Source organism: Sciurus carolinensis, chromosome 11, assembly GCF_902686445.1.
Source record: "Sciurus carolinensis chromosome 11, mSciCar1.2, whole genome shotgun sequence".
NCBI classification, from domain to species: domain Eukaryota; kingdom Metazoa; phylum Chordata; class Mammalia; order Rodentia; family Sciuridae; genus Sciurus; species Sciurus carolinensis.
The window spans coordinates 129051822-129073700 of record NC_062223.1 but is presented as its reverse complement, the minus strand read 5'-3'; the positions used below and the strand labels follow the sequence as shown (position 1 = coordinate 129073700).

The window sequence follows — 21879 nt, the reverse complement described above, 5'->3', positions numbered from 1 at the left end:
CGGGATTGGCTCTTGGGAAACAGAAGATGAATGTCAAATATGTTCTTGCTCTCAAAGAGTTTACAGTCCTGCGGGGTGAGCACATAGACATGTAAATAAGTAATGGAGACACAGGAGTCCAGGAGGTATTTGAGGCAAGTCATGTAACATAAGAAAAAACAATTGAGAAGCAACTTAGGCCTGAAACTATATGGATATTCAGGGAATTCCAAATAGTTTAGTGTGGTTGGATCATGGTGTAGGTTCTTGAGGAGTGGGGATGCGATAGGCAAAGACTATAAATCCAGGAACAGGAAGCAGGAAGAAGGCCTTGTGGGTTTTGCATAGAAATCTAGACATGACCTTGCAGTGTATCAGGAGCCTTAAATGTTTTTGAGCTTTAGAGTTAGGTATCCAGATGTGTATATTAAAAAGATTACTTTGGGGGCAGTGTAAAGAATGAATGGAAAGGAAGTGAGATCAAAGACCAGGAGACAAATTGGCAAGTTATTGTAACATTGAAAGGTAATGAAGGTCCAGATGGATGTGACAGCCAGCGATTGAAGGTATATTTAAGAATAACTGACAGCATTTAGTAGCAATTTGGACATAGAAACATAATGAAGAGAGAGGATTTGAGAATAGCATCCAGGAGGGGAAGAAAAAAAATTTCATCTCAAACTTTAGGTACCTGTGGGACCTTCAGATGAAGATATCTAACTGAAAGTCTCTTAAGAGAGTGATCTAGACTTTTTTTTTTATTGTAAACAAATGGGATACATGTTGTTTCTCTGTTTGTACATGGCATAAAGGCATACCATTTGTGTAATCATAAATTTACATAGGGTAATGTTGCTGAAGATGCTGATTTCAGAGTCATTGTAAGATGGATCATAACTGTAGCCTTAGAAAAGAATGGAATTATCCCATAGACAGAGGATTGTGACTGAGAGGGCCAATATTTAATGTGCAAATAAAAGAAGAAGATTTAGAGAGTGCAGAGGAGAACTAGGAGAGTGTGGGCACAGAAGAGTTTCAGGAAAGAGATTGTTACCATGACATGCAATGAACAAGAAGAATAGATTTGAGCATTAGAAAGACACTCATAACCTCAGTAAGAACTCTGACCACTGGGGACAAAAGACCAAATGTAGTGGATTTTACAATGGAAGGGATATGGAGACAGGGAGTATAGGCAACTCAAGAAATTCAGCCTTTAAGGGGAGAAATAAGAACCATAGCAGGAATATAGAGGTGAGATCAACAAGTTCTTCTTAAAGCCAGCCCACACTCAGCACCCTGGAACAATTCCCTAAGGTCTACATTCCCTCCCCCAAATCAGAGACATTTAACTAATAATAAAGATAACTGTGGCCTCCATCATCAAATTTAGAGAAGTTTAAAAACTTCTCAGCAGATCAATCGTTAACATTCCTCTTCATATTTAATCTTTGGCATTTACAAAAGGAAGAACCACAAGTTTGTCCATAGGTTCAATGCAATCCCAACCAAAATCCCAGCAAGTAATTTTGAGGATGTTACCAAATTGATTCTAAAGTTTACATGGAGAGGCAGAAGACCCAGAATAGCCAACATAATATTGAACAAGAACAAAATTGGAGGACACTCCTTGATTTCAAGACTTACTGTGAAGCTACAGTAATCAAGACAATGTGATACTGATGAAGGAATAGACAGATAAATGGAACAGAAATGGACCAACACACATGCAATCAACCAATCTTTGGCAAAGGAGCAAAGGCAACACAATGGAGAAAAGATAGTGTTTTCAAGAAATGGTGCTGCAACACCTGGACATCCATATGAAAAAAAAAAAGAAAGAAAGAAAAGGAAAATGAATCTAGATATAGATGTTATAACATTCACAAAAATTAACTCAAAATGAATCATAAACCTAATATAAAATGTTAAACATAAAACTCCTCAAAGGTAACACCTGGTTACCTGGACAACCTGGTGTTTGGCAATAACTTTTATATGACACCAAAGGCATGAGTCATGAATCAAAAAATTGAGAAGCTGGATTTCATTTATTAAAATTAAAACTTCTGTTCTGGGAAATACTGTCAAGAGAATGAGAAGATAAGCCACAATCTAGAGGAAAATGTTTGCAAAAGATGTAATTGATAAAAGATTACTATCAAAATATGCAATGAATTCTTAAAACTCAGCAATAAGAAAACAAAACAAAAAAAAATAATTAAACATGGGCAAAATACCTGAATAGACATCTCACCTAAGAAAATTAATATGGTTTACATTTAGTCATATGAAATATCCAACACCACATAAATTAAAACAATGACAGTCTAATACACACCTATTAGGATGACAAAAATTCAAACACTGACAATCCCAAGTACTGACAAAGATGTGGAGTAACAGGAACTCTCATTCATTGCTGGTTGGAAAGCAAAATGGTACATTCACTTTGGAAGACAGTTTAACAGTTTCTTACAAAGCTAAAAATACTCATACTATATGCTCCAAAAACCATACCCTTAGATATTTATCCAAAGAAACTGAAAATTTAGGTCCACATAAAAACATACACATGAATGTTTATAGCAACCTTATTCTTAATTGCCCAAACTTGGAAGCAACCAGAATGACCAGTAGCTGAATAGATGAACTATGGTATATCCAGACAATGGAATATTATTCAGTACTAAGAAGAAATGAACTATCAATCCATACAAAGACATAGAGGGAACTTAAATGCATATTTCCAAATGAAAGAAGCCAATCTGAAAAAGACAGAGTGTATGATTCTAACTACCTAACACGTTGGAAAAGGCAAAACTATGGAGACAGCAAGAAGGTCAGTGGTTGCCAGGGATTATGGGAAGGGACAAATTGAATAGGTGCAGCACAGGAATTTTAGTGCAGTAAAACTACTCTGTATCCACATTAGGATAAAATTTCTCCAAACCCATAGAACACAGAACACCAAGAGTGAACCCTAATATAAACTATGGATTTGGGCAACAACTATGTGTCGGTATAGGTTCATCAGTTGTAATAAATGTTCTGTCCTGATGTGAGTTGTTGATAGTGGGGAAGACTGGTGGGCAAAGGGACAGACGGTGTTTGAGCACTCTCGTAATTGCCATTCAATTTTGCCACGAACCTAAAACTGTTCCAAAAAATTTAGTCTATTTTTTCAAAGTAAAAAAAAAAAAATTTAAACAAACAAATAAATAAAGTAGAAAAGTAGAAAAATGGTAGTGGCATTTGTCCTAAGTAGTCAATATTGATTCTAACTTGTGTACTTTCCTAGGTATTATAATTTTAAACCATATGAAATTATATTGTTTTATTATGTGCATATCCAAATGTGTAACAACAAATTCCATCAGTATGTACAATTATTTTGCACCAATTTAAAAAATGAGGGGGGAAAAAGCAACTATACTATCCCTCTATGGGAGACAGCAAAACAGCCCTCTTCAGTTAGTAAACCTCTGTGCAAGATAGCAACTTGACCATTCTTGGGGAATCAGATTTGGTAGGAGATAGAAGCGCTGTTAGTGTGATCTGCCAGAAATTAATCTTCTCATTTATTTCCACTTTTTGTAGAAAAGTTCACATAAACTACCTTGGACCCACTAATGTTAGCTTTTATTGGAGAGGGGTGGAGCACTTGAAACAATGAATATTCACCACACGGAGAAAGTTGGATTTACAGTGAGTGGTCCCTTTTTCCTGGAGAAAGGTGTGGCAGCATCTCTCTGCTTCCTTTAAAAAGGCAAAAGCACCCCAGAGACGCTAAAGGGAGTTCAGATAGTTGGGTGGGTAAAGGAAGACTGGTCTTACTATCTGAGAAAAGGAGACTGTTTCGATGGCTTACAGAAAATAGATGTCTTTGCTCAAAGGGAGGTCTGAAGTGGAGGACATAGATTGAGTCCTTGAAGTAAATGAACTGAACTTGGTTGATGCTCTAGGACAGCATTTGAGAACCCAAAGCAAACACTGGAAGAGGATCCTCAGAATCATCACCTGATTCTGGGACTGACTCCTGCATGTCAATACGTGGCCACTAGTGTACTCCCTACTATGCTGCTCTAGGGACAAAATCCCTAATACCTCTCATCTCCATACAGGTCTGATGCATGACCCACCTTGATACAATGAACACGACTAGTCCTGGTTGACTTCTGCTTACAGGAAACAACCTGCTCTAAATAACCAAGAACACTGGTAAGCCCTGTGGCAGAGTCTCGCAGCCATATTTTCTGGAGAAACTGACCCTCTAAAATTATTTTTAAATCAAGTATATTGAGAGACACTTTAGATACCTTTTTAAACCATCCATATAAGATATAATTTATATGTAACTATAATAATACATGCTTAATATTGTATTTTCATTTGATGATTCTGGATATAACTTGCCATGGGTACTGATATGTGATTTCAATAGTCATGTTTTTTTTTGTGGGTGTTTACTTTTTGGAAAGTTCCATGGTACTTATTAATTGCCTTTCATTCCCCTATCAGTTATAACCAATTTTGAAAAGTAGTCACAGGGATTAGTCTTGATTAAAATAGTATCAGCTTTAAACAGAATGAATAGAAGAGCAGAAGTCTCAAAAGCCTTGCTGTGGTACCCATAAGTTGGAAGTGGGTGGTTTTTTACTTCCTGGAATTAATGATATTTGGGTGGGAGGGGGGCCTTAGCATTCACACCCTGGGAACAGATGGGAGCATTTGGTTTCATTCTGAACAGTGGTTACATATGAGGAGATTGTTATAATCTGGGAAATTTTGTGTAATTCTGAATGCATTACAGTCATAGTAAAATCAATTTCTAGATTGAAAGCAAGACTCTAATTACCATTTGGCTCTCATTATCAAAGATCGATCCTAAATTCTTATTCATTCATTCACTAATTCAACAGAACATTAAGATCCTACTATGTGTCAGTGACTATTCTAGCAATGGAGACTACAATGATAAGCAAAAGCTGGCAGTTGTCTGCCATCAAGTCAATTCCAGCTGATGGGAGGCAGAGATTTAAGCACATACACATACATATATAATTGCAAACCATGTTAAGTAGTTCAAAGGTGAGATAAACAGTAGATGACCTGGTTTGTGAAGTCTGTGCTGGTTTCCCTGAACTAGTAAAGTCTGAGTTGAGGGCTGAAGCATGAGTAGGGATTAGCAGGAAAGGAAAGATGGAAAGAGAATTCCAGCAGGAGGCAACAGCATGCACAAGGAAGAAAAAGAGCATGGCACTTCCAAAGAAGTGGTCAGAGTGCACAAGAAAGGGGGAGAGTAGTAAAAGTAGGAGGTGGAAGGGTGGGCCAAGCCAGGTAATGCCAGGCTTCGCAGGCTGTTTTAAGGATTTTAGGCTTCTAAGAACAACTGGAAGCCACTGAAGTGTTTAAAGGGAGAGTGAAGTAATATAGAAAGAGTTGAACAGACAACTCTTCATGGGTTACAGTTTGGAGAATATATTGCAAAAGGAAAAGAAAAAGTAGATGTAGAGAGACCAGTTATGCAGCTACACAGAAATGCAGATGAGAGAAAATGAGGGCTTGAAATACAGTGGAGGCACAGAGTAGGTACATTGGATAAAGAACATGATGCCGGAGAAAGGATCAAGAATGCTTCCTGGGTTTCTGACCTGTGTAACTGGAGAGATAATAATGCCATTCACAGAGACACGGCATAATTTACCTTTGTTATCTTTCTTTCTTTCTTTTCAAGAATGAAGGCAGTAAGGCCAGTTTTGGGAAATTATTGTGAGTTTAATTTTGGATGTGGCATTTTTGATGTGCTTTTCAACAACAAAGTATACATGTTGGATAGACAGCTGGATTATTTTTGAACATGTGGGTGTGACTCAGGAAGGGAAGTAGATACACATTACAGAGAAAACAGAGGACCTAGAGAAATGCAAGAATTTAATGAACTTGGTAGATACGCATGAGCCTTCAAAAGAACCCCCCCCCAAAAAAAAAAGATGCCAAACTGGGGGGAAAAGAATCAAGGTCATCAGATCCAATCAGAGGACTCAAGAATGAGGGGGCAATCAGACATGCAGAAGGTCACTTAAGTTGAGAACTGGGGATTGTCCCTGGCTTTAAAGACATTGCTGTCCTTCACAAACTACTTCAGTGAAGTGGTAGAGTACAGCCAGATTGGAGTCAACTAAGCAATGAGTGGAAAGGAAAGAAATGGAAACAATTTAAAGTACTGACAACTCTTCAAGGGAAGTGTGGCTGAGAAAGAAAAATCCACGAGATAATGGTGTTTTTAAGATGGTTATTCCTTAAAATGGGATAATTTATATTTAAGTACTTATGAAATAGAATTCTACTTCAACCCAAAATAGAGTAATAGGGACCAGATTTACCCTCCTGCCGGAAATGACAAAAACAACAATCAGACAAAATATAGGCAGAGGGTGCCTTATCTGAAATTCTTGGGATCAAAAAATATTTCACACTTTGGAGTTTTTGGGTTTTGGAATATTTGCATATACACAATGAGATAGTGGGGATGGCACCCAAAGTCATTAGGACAAAAGCCATTTATGTTCACATAACGTATACATACACCTTCAAGTTAATTTTATATAATATTTTAGTATGCCTGCATTTTGACTATGATCTATCTGTCACATGAAGCCAGGTGTGGAACTTTCTACTTGCAGTGTCATGTTGGTGCACAAAATGTTTTGGATCTTGGAACATTTCAGAATTTGAATTTTCAGATTTGGAACACTAAACCTGTATAGGAAACAAAGGTTTTCCAGATATTGGATATTGGAGAACAAAGGACAGAAGGTTCTGAAAGATGAGAAATAAACATGCTGAGTTATGGATTGCCTTAGTTTTTACTACGTTGAGAGAGTTTCCGGACTGTGGTAGAGAGAGGGAAACTCCAGGTGAGTTTCATAAGTCAATGAAACAAAGCCAAGAGTCCAGGGTCACCAACGTAGCTAGAATTTTCAGGACAGAGTAGCAATAAAGGCAAAGTTGCCCAGAGGGTTGGCCCTAGAAAGTTGCAGAACATCTCCATGAACATTCAGCAGAATACTGATAGTATCAGGAGTGTGAAATACTTAAAGATCAACCTAAGAAAAGATATGAAAGAACTGCACACTAAAACTAGAAAACATTGCTGAAAACCTAAGTGAATGGAAATATATAGTTTATCCATGGATGGGATACAATAATAAAACCTCAATCCTACCCAAATTGATCTATAGATTAAATGCAATTCTAGTCAAAATCTTATCAGACTTTTCTGTAGACATTAACAAGGTGATTCTAAAAATTCATATAGAAATTCAAAGAGCCTGAAATAGCCAAAAAAATTTTTGCAAAAGGTGAATGCTATTTCTACACTTGCTATAAAACTACAACAATTAAAACAGTGTGGCATTGGCATAGCAATGGAAAATAGATTGTGCAAGAGAACAGTGAGTTCAGAATTAGAAAGTCTAAACATATATAGACAACTGACTTTTGACAAAAATCTAAAGGCACTTAGTGGAATAAGGATAACATTTTTCACCAAATGGTTATGGAACAATTTGCTCTCAACATACAAAAAGAGAGAGATTAAAAATAAACAACTTTGGGCTGGGGATATAGCTCAGTTGGTAGAGTGCTTGCCTTGCAAGCACAAGGCCCTGGGTTCAATCCCCAGCACCGCAAAAAATAAAATAAGATAAAATAAAAATAAACAACTTTGATCCATTCCTTGCACCTTATACAAAAATAATTTAAAATAGATAAGAAACCAAATTAAAGTATAACACTATAAAACTTCTAGAAGGACATAGGTGTCACAATCAGCACAGCCAAACGCAGATTCTGGCGAGGGGTGATGGAGGATTAGAAAAATAAAGATTCACAAACACAGATTTTGAAGATAAACAGCTGGGATCAGGTCGAGTGCTGCTTTCTGATGGAGATGCAGATCTAAAGAGTTATGCCAGCAATCTTTATTTATTTATGTCTCATTATGAGGTTAGACTATGCAAGCATTATTCTTTGTATTCAGGAAAGTTACAGAAACTAGGATATCTATATAGCTTTTCCACAGTTGCGATCCACAGTTACAAAGTGCAATGTTAGGAGCTTTATGTAGCTCTCAAGAAAGTCTATTGTTAAAAGTTACTGTAAAGCAGGCAGGCTCAGGAGAAGTGGAACTGGTGAAACATTGTGGTAGTCTAGCATAAGAATTCCTCTCTTCCCAGGAGCTATGTACCTGAGATTGAGGTCCGAACTGATAGGGCTCTTGCACAGAGCCTCCTCATGCAGGGCATTACCACAGCAGCTAAGCATCCTGTGCCCTTGAACAGGAACATTCCCAGACACCAGACATGCCACAGTCACAAGGTCGTCAGAAACCCCCAATCTCAAGTCACTGCTCTCCCATCCTTTGTCACCACTCTCCACACATAGGACAAAATTTTGGGGACCTTGAGTGAGACAAAAATTTCTTAGATATGATACCAAAAAATCACAAATAATAATAAAACTTCTGCTTATCAAAACACAGTTAAGAGAATGAAAGTGCAAGGCACAGAATGAGAAAAAGTATTTGCAAAGCACATGTTTGATAATGGACTTGTACATATAACGTGAGAAGAACAAGAAACCTCAATGCTAAGAAAGCAAGTAATCTGATTAAACATGGACCAAAAGTTTGAACAGACTTTTCACAAAATATGATACACAGAAAGCAAGTGACCACATGAAAAGATGCTCAACATAATTAGTCATTAGGGAAAGGCATATTAAAACCACAGTGAGAAATCACTACAAAACTAAAATAATCACAAGTAAAAAAGAGTGACCATCCAAAGCACTGGTAGAATATGGAGGAACTAGAACTCTTGCTCATTGCTGGTTGGAGTGACAAATGGTACAAACACTTGGGAAAACAGTTTGGCAGTTCTTTAAAAAGTTAAACGTAAGTTTACCTTTCAGCCAGCTAATCCTAGGTATTTACCCACGAGAAAAGAAGCAGACATATTCATTAATATTCTAATCAACTTCATTTGTAATAGCATAAAACTGGAAACAACCCCAATGTCCATCAGTGGGTAAATGTATAAATAAATTTTGTTTTTTACACACAATTAGAATACTACTTAGCAATTTTTAAATGAATTATTTGTGTACACAACATAATTATACTGACTGAAAGAAGCCAGAAAAAAAAAAACAGAATACATAGTATATAATTCATTTATGCAAATCTTTAGAAAACATACCTAATCTATAATGACAGAAGGCAGATCAGTGGTTGCTTGGGAATGAGGGGCAGGAACAGGGAAAGATTAGAAAGGGGCATGAAGGGACCTTTCGGGGCGATAGATATGCTCACTATTCAGAATGTGATGTTTTTTACATGTATATACTTATGTCAAAGCTTATCAACTTATACACCTTAAATATTTCAAATCTGTTGTAAGTCAGTTATATATCAGTAAAGCTATTTAAAATAATACTTAGGAGATATACACAGAGATTAAAGAGGAGGGAATGAGAAAGTATATTCTATAAGGTAAGCTTCCAAAAGTTAGGGAAGGAGTGTCTAAAACACACTTTGAAGAAGTAGTTTTGCTCAGGGGTATGGACACATCTTCAGTAACAGTGGGGAAAAAAAGAGGATGGGGCAGATGTATGGGCTTGTAGGTTTAGTAGCAGGGAGTTGACCATTGAATGAACTCCCAGCTTCCAAAACTGTGAACAAGATAACAAAATAAACCTCTTTATAAATATTCTACCTCATGTCTTTTGTTGGTAGTAATGAAAAATGTACTGAACAGACATCAAGGGTGACTTGCCCTATGAAAATGAAGCTAAGAAAGTCAATATAGATGTGTTATTTGAAATAGTGTTTGGATATTATTAATTGTGTTCCTGTCCTTTGTCTTGTTATATTCCATAAACTGATATTTGATGGAGAAGTGTGATCAGGGCTTGGCTTGTTTTTTTTTTTCCCCTTTGGCAAGACTCCTTCATATGTAGCGCTGTGTTCTTTTATTGAGACTTACATAACATTTGGTTGTTTCCCTGTGATGGTAAGATACATTGGTGATCATCATGCAGACTCATTAATTCAATGAGGTTTTGAACTTCTATGATAAATCAATCATTTCTCATTCACTTATTATCATCTTTAAAGAGAAATGTTCATCAACTATTTAGTTACTTGAAGGCACAGTTCATGTAGGATAAATGCCTGATGCTTTGCCTTTATTTATTGGTTTTCAAAATCATGAGTTGGTTTCCTAGCATCCTTCATAAAGGGGTGAATGACTTTTATTTTTAAAGTTCTGAACACATGGATTTATACATATTTGATGTGCTTCAACCCATTGCACTTCTCTTTCTTACTGACACTTACATTGTTTACTTTGGGTTCATGAAAGCCTCTTTGAGTCAGCTTCTGTGTCCCTGGGTACCCTTTCAACATAACCTAAAAGTGTTCAATGGCTTCACTACTCTCTGCCCTGACAGGACTTTCCAAGCACACTTATACAGCTTTTGCCCCAGACCTAGGAAACAATTATTTAAGATAAAATATATCATAAGTTCATATTGATGTCAGTGACTTTAATGTTCATGGAAACAATATATCCTGTTTACAAATAAATTATAAAGGGGAAAATTAAGGAAAAGAAAGCTGTAGATAAGAAAAGAGTCAAGGGCATAGCAGTTCTTAGCCTCAGACCTAGCCCTTGGTCCAGCCAAAAATAGCTCTATTTCCCTACCTACCTTCTAAAATTGATGTGGCTGCTTCTGAAAGTCCAGAAGACTATAAAATAAATCAAGAATCAAAATGTCTTTACCAAACCTATGAAATTTCACCCCTTAATTTTAATCACAAGTATGATTCAGAAATTTTTGAGAATTCCAAATGTGACTGGTTTAAAGAACATCCGAATGATTTAACAGAATGGTGGAGGCCATTACTATGTTTGCCAGGTCGAATTTTTTGCAGAAGACTGAAAACAGATGTGAACCTCTCAAATATGGCCTAGGAAATAGGGACACCAGAAAACTCTCCTTGGGAATAAAAAAAGATTTCACCTTGATTGAGAATTTAAAAAAAGAAAGATATAGAATGGAGACTCAGTTTTCACTTTGCCTCATGAAATCTACAAGGCTATAAAATTATTAGATAATATGAAAAGTTTCCATATTTCTATGTACATGTATAGTGAAAGGAACCTCTAGGTTCTACTGGAAATTCTCTGTGTATTATTTCAGCAACTCTGATTTAATACTGACGGACTCTTAAGTTTTCCATGGCTAAGTCCTCACTATTCTCTTGGGAACTAAATTGCCTGCTCTTGAACTTGACTTGGTCTTTGCACTTGACTTGCTATAAGTAATTGAGATATGCCAAGGGAATATCTCAATAATCATTATTGATCAATTGATCCATTATTTGGAATATGACTCCAACTAACTTTAAATTTGTGCTTTTTGTTTTAGCATGTGTAAAATTATAAGCACATATTTGCAAATCTTAAATAAGTAGAAACTAAGGTATATTGAACATTGCAAACTCACCTGAATTAAGCTCACAAAAATTCTGCTGTTTCTGAAAATACATTTTATTCACCATTATGAATGGAGCCAGCTGCCTTTGGAGCATTCTATAAGGTGTGTTTTAAATAGAATCTGATACTAAGTCTAAAACTTACTTGGTTCTGGAAAGTAAGTTTTCCCAGCTGCCTCGGTGTAAAAGCTTTTTTTTTTAGAAATATGCATTCATTGAAATCTCTGATTCCTGTGACCACACACTATGTGCCAGGGTCCAGACAAGTACAGGAGCCTTCCTAACAAAAGCTGATGTTTGTCATCCTTAGAAAGCAATACAGAACAACCAGTTCCAACATATCTCAACTTTCATATGTACGTGAATGAACACCCCTTCTTGCTTCATATTTGCGTGCAAACACATCTGTTTTGATTGGACATTGTTCGTGTATAATTGTGCTTTATTCATAGTAACGTTTTCATTTTTATGGACTTTATTTGCATTGAACCCAAACTGAAAACAAAGTGCAAATAAAAAGAAACAGTTGAAAGAGAAACCAAGGGAGAGAGATAGAGAGAGAGAGAGAAGATTGAGGAGGAATAGGAACAGTAAGATTAACTCTGGGACTACTGAGGAATAGAAGCAAAGTAATCCTGGGGTCAGAGCCAGGAGTAGAGCACTAAGGCTCGTTGGACCTTACAAGTCACTCCAAGAATGGCCAAGAAACAGCATCATCCACTTCTGTAGCTGGGAGAGGGGACTCAGCATTTCAGCTGTACTCAGGACAGTGTCTACCAAGTTTCTACAGCTTCTATTCCTATTCCCCCAACCCTGATGTGTTCCACCATGTTCCTTAAGGCAGGGAGGATACAATCCTGCTATTCTGCTTCAGACATGACCCTTCTCTCCAATTCCTCCAAGTGCTAGCACCCATTTCCAAGATCACTACGAATGACAACATACTCCATCATCCCTGAATATTCTGAAGCGTCTTGGGTATAAAACAGAAGAGGTGGGAGGGGACCTGGACTCCATGCTAGTACTGGTAGGTAGATGGAGACCTTGGGTCATTTGCATTTGAGGAGCAGAGTACACCCCAAACTGCAATGGCACGCCAGTTTCAGTGGTGTGGGAGCAGAGGCAAGGGGCACCTGCTGGGAGGCAGAGGGTAAGGGGCTGGCCTGCCTTGATGCTTTGCCCTAGATCAGGCTTGGTCACTGTATAAGTAAGTGTAGGCCCATTTGGGGGATAAAAGAGACCTCCAGTTATGATAATAACTGTGAAAGCTACCTAACAACATTGGGTTTCAGTTTCCCTACCTCCAAAATGGAGACCTACTTCATTGGTCTGCTAAGTGAGCTAAGTGGAAAGTCCTTATTGCACTGCTTGGCATATAGGTGGAAAGAAATTCCTTTAAGATTGCCTGACTTGGGGCTGGAGATATAGCTCAGTTGGTAGAGTGCTTGCTTACTTTGCATGCACAAGGCCCTGGGTTCAATCCCCAGCACCACAAAAAAAAAAAAAAACAAAAAAACAAAAAAAACAACAACAACAACAAGAGTGCCTGGCTTATGCCTCATCAGGATGCATTTAAAAGGACCTGGAAATTGCTACTTTCGGCTGAGCAATTTATATGTGTAAGGAACCAGGTGCTTGGGAAAAAAGGCCACCTGAAGGAGAGAAGCCCTGGCAGAACCAGGAGGGTTTGGCTCAAGGAAGTTGATTTCGGATCCTGAAGGGGCAAGGACTCGGCCTGACATGCCTTGAGGTTCTTGGCAATGATTCTGAGCAGGTGCATGGTCGCTACTCGGCCTGCCCCAAACTGTGTTCTTTCTGGCAGCCAAGACAAAGGAATGAACTCTAGACCTCAGCGTCCCACAGGAGACATGACACATGTCTTGATGAACAGGGTACATTCAAGGCAACTCTTAGAGCCCTTGTTACATTCTTGAGCTGCAGGAGAAGCCGACACTGGGTTTCGGTTGTTCTTGGCCTCCTCACTGACCTGGGGCACTATTTCCTCCTCCGCACCTCTCCTCTCCCCCCGTGCCTCCCCCACCTTCTTTTTACAAAAATGTTTAAAGGGTTTTGTCAGTGAATGATCTTATTCATGAAGCAGGCATGATGACAGTTCACAGAGCTAAATGGGCACTTAACTGTGTGTCTAATAAATCCGCAACGAAAATAAACAGAAGGATAGAGGGTTTGGGAAAGAAAGGAGGCAGGTTGGCAGGCATAAAAGGAGCCTGTCATGGTGATTTACACAGACCCCCTCAGCAGACAGTGTCCGTCCGAGCCCCTCCTGGCCACGGCTGACCTGCAGCCCCAAGAGACTGACTTGACAGCTCAGAGCAGCCATGTAGAGGCCAACTCCAGAGCACACCTGGATGGGGCACAAATGGGTGTGAAAGGCAACAGGAAGGCCACTCCATCCACTGTCATCCACTGCCATCCACTGCCCATTGGCGAGGCAAGGTCAAAATGCAAGGAGGCAAAACGTTTCAAGACTGGTACTGAGCCATACCTTCCCTTCAGTATCCACACCCAGATTATAAATGGCATTACTAGGATCTTTCTACTCACCCCAAACCACCCTCCACCCAGGATTTGGGAGACAATCTGGGATTAGAGGCATATTCAGGTGAATTTAACAAACACCTGTTGTTCCAGTGTTAATCACCCTTCCAGGTGCACAAGGGGCCTACTTAAGTCATTAACTGTCTCTTAGCTGGTCCAACCTGGTGAGGACATGCTTAGGGATGTATCCCTCATGAATCACCCTCGTTGGCCAGAAAGAATGCCATCTCACAGGGTAACTGGAATCCCCGGCCCACCCCAAACTCACTGGATTATAAATTTCTCCAATAAGAATTTAGCTTGAGAGCAGAGACACATTACTTTGCCCTCTCTTTTCCCTCTCTGTCCCCCACAACATCTCCCACAGTGCTAACATAAGACCAGGCACAAAATAGATGCTGAAGAAATGCTTGGTGACTTAAATTGTGGCTAACACTGCCCAAGGCTGTGTAGGAAGCCCCAAGCATTCTGCTTTCTAAGAGCATGACCACTGGTTTCTGACCCTGGAAGGCCTTGGGGATCTCTCTCAGGACACTACCATCTCTCCCAGTTTCCCCTTTTAAAAAATTGAAAGGATATCTCTGGTTACTGTCCATCCTGAGTTTTTAGATCTGACTCCAATCCTCACAGCTGAGCCCCCAGGTACAGAATGGAACTTCTTGTACTTGCCCTCTCAGCCACCCCATGACACTTACACTGAATTCATCTCCCCACAGCCACCTCCTAACATCACAGGTCACACGACCCACCACTTGCTGCCCTGTATCATTTTAGCCTACACAGGATTTTAATTTTAATTTTAGACAGATGGCTCTGTAGGCATTGCTTCCCCCCAGGCTGCCCACTGCAACAATGTATAGGGTCCCCTTGAGGGACAATCCTGCAAGGGCATCTTCAGAACCCTTTCAGTACCTTTTCTAAAACTAGCACAGTCACATGTATGAATTGAATCCCACTGTTATGTATAATTATAATGCATAAAAGTTTTAAAAAATACCAAAATCTTAAGAAGTGGAAACTCAAACAAAATGAGGACAATAGGTGACAAATTGCCCCTTGCCCACAAGGGCCTGAAGCATGGACTCCCTAATCACCCTTGGTTCTCTTTGTGGCTTCCTTTGGGAAAACTGGCCCAGCCTTATTTCCCTTGGGTGCCATTTTGCTCTGCCATCCTTCTTGTCTCTGGAAAGTTCTGATAATGACCAAGGCTCAAGAGAGGCATTTTACTATTGGAGGCCTCAAGGCTTTGTGACAGCTGGACCCACTATTCCACTGAGAATGCAAACCGGGACTGCCAAGAAAGAAGTGGGCAGGAAACCAGGAGAATCCAGACCTTCTAATTGCTTATCTATAGGCCTTCGGAGATCTCAGCAGCAAAAAAAGGAACTGGGAACACACAAACTGAAAAATAACCTCAAGAAATTTATATTCTAATAGGGAAACAAAAGGAATCCAACTCCTCTTTGGAAAGATGGCAGGACCATAAGGGCAGTTACAAAAGGTGCATTAAAAGGGAGAAATGAGCGAGGAACTAACAGGATGGACTGGAGAAGAGGTTAGTTGAGGACCACATGCAGGAAGAGATGTCTTCGGAGTATTATGCTGAGAGGCATGAGGAAGAAAAGAGGTGAGTCGAGCAGGAAAAAGGACACTATTTCTTGGACATGGAGCATGTGGGGGCACAACCGCTCAGAACTGGATTCAAAGGGTCTACAGAAGAGGAGCAATCACGGCAAGGGCAATGGAGAAGGAGCAATAAGGGGCTCGGAAGGGAATATTAACACCAAGAGCACCAAGCACTCTGGGCTCCAGGCAACACAGACAGTTAAGTGCACAGAAATAGTGAGAAATGAGTTTCTGTGCAAAGCACGTTTCAGTTAACCCCAGCGTTTCTTAACCCTCTACAGTTCCTTTTAAGTAGAATGGAGTTAAGATTGAAGTAACACCCACAGAAAATATCTAGAGGATCTGGCAATTAAACAAGTCATTGACTTGGGCAGGAGAGTAAGGAGAACCCTGGGGACTGTCTATAGTGCAGACCAGGTGGAACTGAGTGATTGCTACGTCATTGTCCATTCAGCAGAATTGGGCTGACAGAGCACTATTTTTGTTGAGTACAGACCTCCAGACACTCCAGTCTGGCTCCAATCCAGACCCAGCCCATGGGTGTGGGGCATGGCCACGGTGAAAAGTTGAAAGGTTGTAAGAAGGGCAGTCAACTCTATACGGTGTAGAGGGAAAGAGACTCACCGTGGCCTCAAACCTCATCTTCAAGACAGTTTTAGAAAAACTCAAAACCGACCTGTTCAAGACCCTTAAAATTTTTTATCAGTACATTATAATTATACAAAATTGTGTGACTCGTTCGTACATGTGCATATATGTCTGTGGTCAGGCACACGTTTGTGCACTTTTAGGAGGATTGCAAGTTTGAAGCTAGTCTGGGCAACTTAGTGAGACCCTATCTCAAAATAAAAAATTGGGACTGGGTGTATCGCTCAGTGGTAGAGCACTTGCCAAGCATGCACAAGGCCCTGGGTTTAATCCCCAGTAATGGAGAAAAAAAAAATCTGCCTCCAAGGTTGACTTCTGATAGATGTGTTTAAACTAGTTTGAGGATTCGTGGTTCATACTGTGAGACCTATTTGGGTTACTGTCGGGTCAAGCAAAAGCCCAGTGTTGTTTTTAACAAACCTTTGTAGTTGACATGAAGCTATCTGGGGTGCACAGTACTCCAGAACACAAACTCTACGTCAAACTTGGATGCTTACAATGGTTAGGAACCTACACCAGAATCCTTTGCTCTCTGACAGAGAAGATGCATGGAGTCAGGGAACCCCCTTCCCTCTGAACCCTGCACTAGGACTGACAGCCTGCCCGCCACAGGTTCATGTGCAGGAGAAAAGGCATGCCAACAATGAAGGCTCAGTAGGGAATCTGGCACCAGACTTGGTCCTCAGCACAGCTCCTCAGTGACGGTGGGACCCAGGGAAAGACATTCACTTCTTTCTGATTACTGGACTTGTAGAAAATTGGAAGAAATGACCCATTTCACAGTCCAAGAGAGCAGAAGCAGACCAAAGTGTGTGCTAAAGTGCTCACTTGCCAAGGCTCTCAGAGCAGACATTCCTAGAAAGAAGACCAAAGTCTCTACAGGATTAGCTTCTCAAAGCAGAGATTCTTAAGAACTTGCCTCAGCTCTCTCTCCTGCTCTGGAAAACTTCAAAAATTAGCCAATGATAGAACCCTCAAATGAAACCCTGAACCCTCAAGGGTCACCATTCTGGGTGCCACGGAAGGGAGAGAATGCTTTTATTTAGCAAGGGCTATCAAGAGAGGTGATCACAGGAGAATGAAAGTCAAAGACCCCCAGGAAATATGCTGAGAGACAGAGGAGGTCACTGAATACCCAGTTACAGACCCACATGGAACAAACTCCAATTCATAACTCAAAGGAAACTTGTGAAGCTGGTTCTAGATGTCAGTCATAAGCCTTAGGAAGTAGGGACAAAATGGAAAGATGTGGTTGGAGAAGGAGCATGGCTTGGCTTTCAAGCAAGGCACAGGCAGAAGGGAACCAATTACAGAAGGCCCAGCCCTTTCCTCAAAAAAATTAAAAGTAGGACTATCATATGATCCAGGAATCTACTACTGGTATATCTCCCAGAGAGATGAAATTGATGTGTCAAAGAGATATCAGCACTTCGTGTTCATTGCAGCATTATTCACAATAGCCAAGATATAGACTGAACCTAAGTGTCCATCAACCAATGAATGGATAAAGAAAATGTACTACATATACACAATGGAACACTATTCCAGCTATAAAAAAAGAAGGAAATCCTGTCATTTGTGACAACATGGATGAGCTTGGAGAACATTAATGTTAAGTGAAATGAGCTTCATTCACACAGTGAATCTAAATTAAGGTTGGGGAGTAGAACTGTGGTTAACAGAGGCTAGGGATGAGGACTGACGTGTCATTTCTGACAAGGAATGAAATGGGGGTTGGCTGAAGGATACGAACTTTCACTTAGGAGAAATAATTTCAAGAAATCTGTTGTATAACATGGTGCCTAAAGTTAATAATTTATTATATACTTGAAAATTGCCCTGAGATGTTAAGTGTTCTCACCAAAAATAGATGGTTAAAGGGGCAGGGGTTGTGGTTCAGTGGTAGAGTATTTGCCTAGCATTTGTGAAGCACTGGGTTCAATTCTCAGCACTGCATATAAATAAATGAATGAAATAAAGGTCCAAATGACAGGCAAGGAGGGGGCGGGTGGGGGAAAGAATGATAATGGAATGAGACAAACATCATTACCCTATGTACATGTATGACTACACAAATGGTGTGACCCTACATCGTGTGCAACCAGAGAAAAGCTGTACCCCATTTAAGTACAATGAATCAAAAATTAAAATAAAATTTTAAAAAGTTCCCTCAACAACTAAAATTTTTTTAATTTAAAAAATTTAAAATTAAAAAAAAATGGTTAAGTATGTGAAGTTATGCAGATGTTAATTTGCTTGATGCAACCATTCCACAATATATACACATTTCAAAATGTTCTACACTACACATAGATACAATTTTCTTTTGTCAATTAAAAAATGGGGCGGGGGCATAGGATATAGCTCAGTGGTAGAGCCCTTGTCTAGCATGTGCAACGCCCTTGGGTTCAATCCCCAGCACTGCCGTGTGTGTGTGTGTGTGTGTGTGTGTGTGTGTGTGTGTGATCCATCCTGGCCCCTTTTTTGAGTCACAGGGCAAAGTCATGCAAAACTGAGGCTGGAGGATAAGCTGAGAACTTCTAAATTGAAATAACCTTGGGCTGGGCCTTACAAAACACAAGGAAAGATAATCCGAGGTCTTAAATTCACCAGTCAACCCCTAGGGGCAAGAAACAAACTAAAGAGGAGGAGCCAGCGAGTATGAGCTGGAAGTCAGAAACACCTGGAACCCAGCACTCAGGAATACCAGCAGGGGCGTATATACACAGAGATCCATGCAGTGACAGTCACAGCCAAGACAATGCAGAAAAGGACACGATGAGAGCCCAAAACAAGAGACCAAAAGTCAGCATAGGAAACCTGCATCCAAATAAAAGAGCTCTCGGGGGTGGGACTAGCAGGACAGGACAGTTCCTAAGGAGTGAGACTAACCTGGCACAGATGCACCTTCTTACTTTGGCCATTATGCACCCTCTGGCTCCTTGTCACACCACCTGTAGGCAGATCATAAAACTGTACTGTAGGGTGGGCTGCAGGTGAAGCAGACAGCATTGTGCTGGCTTGGGACAAGCAACCTCGCACAGGCACCTAGGTGTGGTCTGTGTGAACTGGTTCTCAGAGGCCAAGTCCTTTGTCTATTCACAAGAGTTAAAAGAAAGACTGCTTTCTCTTTGTTGATTTCTACAGCAAAGAGGGCGAAGGCACTGCCTTGGCAATGTCAAGACTGCAGTCACTTTCTGATTTGCTTGTATGAACGGCGAGAAGCAGGCAGTCAGATGATTGAAAACACGCAGATCTTTCCTGTTTAACTTTGTAATGAATTATTTGATTGTTTTGCAGGACTAGCAACAGGTTCTGCTTCCCAGTTGAAGCCCATGTTAAAGCTGGCCAGTATTCTCTAAACCTGCAGCTTGGCAGACTGTTAATAAGTGGCTGACCATCTACTAACTGCATCACATCCTGCAGGGTACCACAGAGAAAGAACTTTAAAGGTGACCCCCAGGGGATCGGAGCAAGAAAGCAGGAGAATCAGACAAAAGGGAAGGCAAAGTCCTCCTTTTAGGTCATTTGGTACCTACCTCTTTCCTGCATATATTAAAATTAGGACATCACTTTTATTATTATTATTATTATTTTGATGTTAGGGATGGAAACCAGGGCTTTGCACATGCTAAGCACACACTTCCACTGAGCTGCACCCCAGTCCATCCAGGACATCACTTTTAAATTTAAAATCACACAATACATCTAGCCAAATTGTTCTCAAGTCTCTTTTGTCCAAAGTTACAGAGTAAATTATCCAAATGGACACTTAATAAAGAAAAAATGTAAGGACAAATAAGAAGCAAATCAAAATGATTACCCATAAAGGATAGGGCAAAGGCATGACATCTTTTTATGCCATTTTGATTTCTGAAGCATGTAAATTTATTACTTCTTCAGAAAAGTGAAAACTTTTAGAGTTGGAAACCGAAAATGTAAAGCTGCTGGCAGCGGAGATGCTCTGGCGGGGAGAGCACAGCACTCTGCTCCTTCCTCACTCCAGGGTCTTGGCACTGTTTCCATGGCTCCTGCACCTGGACCAGTAGCCTGGGCCAGTCTCATTTTGTAGATGGGGAAAGAAAGACCCTGAAAGTCGGCTCTCTGTCTGGTCTCTCCTTCCATAGGACACATTCAGGTATAGTTACATACGTTCCCCAGAAGAAATGTACCACTGGATCCTTTTGAAAGATTTATTTTTAGTTAAAAAATAAAAGTCATCTTAACATATCTGCATTTGCAGGTTCAGGGATGGCAACTTAAGGAAGCAAGAAAAACAAGGTTTATCAGTTCTTGGGTCACCTGTCCATTTTATAATGGGTACAAAGGCACACGTGTCTCCAAATAAACAAACCGGATTCAGAACATTTCTAATAACTCACAACTCTTTTCTCCGAGTTCTTTTTTTGTTGTTCTTGTTGCCTGCCCTCAACACCCCGCCCCCCCACCCCACCCCCAGCAAAAACAAAACAAAACATTACATTCTCTTTTAAAACTACAGAAATAAGTGCTGAGTCAGCAAGGAGCCTGGGCAGGCTGCCCAAGTGCCTCCATCTCTCTTGGCTTTGATGACTGGCTGCCCAGGGGTGGCAGGGAGGGAGCAGGGGCAACCTTCCTCTGCACATTGGCATGGCGCTTGCAACACAGGCAGGCTTCTGGTACCCAGCCCCACTGCTGTCACCCTGGCTGGGACAGGCAGCTCCAAAGCACTATGTCCCTTAATCAAGGGCATCTGTGGCTGCACAGCCTTCCACGAAGAGAAAAGACTAAGACAAGCAAGTCTTCATCAAATGCTTGTGATGGAAACACCACTGAGAACTGTGGGAGAGAGGGAGACAGGGGGTCTCTTCTCCCCCAGTTTGTTAGAAGTTTTTCTTCCCCTAGTCTCCCTGCCTTCTCTCTTTTCCCTTCTTCCCAGTCTCCCACTTCCCCAAAAAGAGTTTTATTTTAGCTTAATGGTGGGGGTTCAGAAGAGGCTACTGGTGACTCCTGGGGCTGGCCTGGTGGCTCTGCCACCTCCAAGGGGACATCCTGTGCTTTTGGTTCCTGTGCTTCATGGGGCTCCTCCTGTCCCTGAGAGGGCTCCAGGCGCTCCTGACTCTGGGCCTGGCTGTTCAGTTTCTCTTCAGCTTCAATCTCTTCTGATGTAGGGATAGAGTTCTTCTTGGGACGACCTTTGGGCTTTGTGGGAGCTTCCTGTCCACCTTTTAGAACCTAAGTGAGAGAAAAAGAGTTACTGAGTCTAAGAAATGACTGTTTCCCTCCACTTTTCTGCTCTCTAGTATAACTTTACACAGCATCTAAACCCTCTCTTAGGGCTGGCAATGTGGCTCAACAGTAAAGCACTTGCCTACCACCTGTGAGACCCTGGGTTCAATCCACCAGCACTGCAAAAACAAACAAACGAACAACAACAACAACAACAACAAAAAAACGAAACTCTAAACTCTCCCTTCCCAGCAGCAATGTTACAAGGTTTGGCAAAATGTATTCTAAACTTATCT

At 40.5% G+C, this 21879-nt stretch overlaps 1 protein-coding gene across 1 annotated transcript in view; it reads right to left on the bottom strand.

Annotated features, from left to right (window-relative positions):
* Nucleotides 1–20554: 20554 nt before the first annotated feature.
* Barx2 (BARX homeobox 2) overlaps nucleotides 20555–21879 on the bottom strand; it is a 68349-nt gene continuing 67024 nt past the window's right edge. The window contains exon 4 of the mRNA XM_047517514.1: nucleotides 20555–21589. Within this exon, the coding sequence (XP_047373470.1) occupies nucleotides 21323–21589 (267 nt within the window). The 3' untranslated portion in view covers nucleotides 20555–21322. The remainder of the gene's footprint in view (nucleotides 21590–21879) is intronic.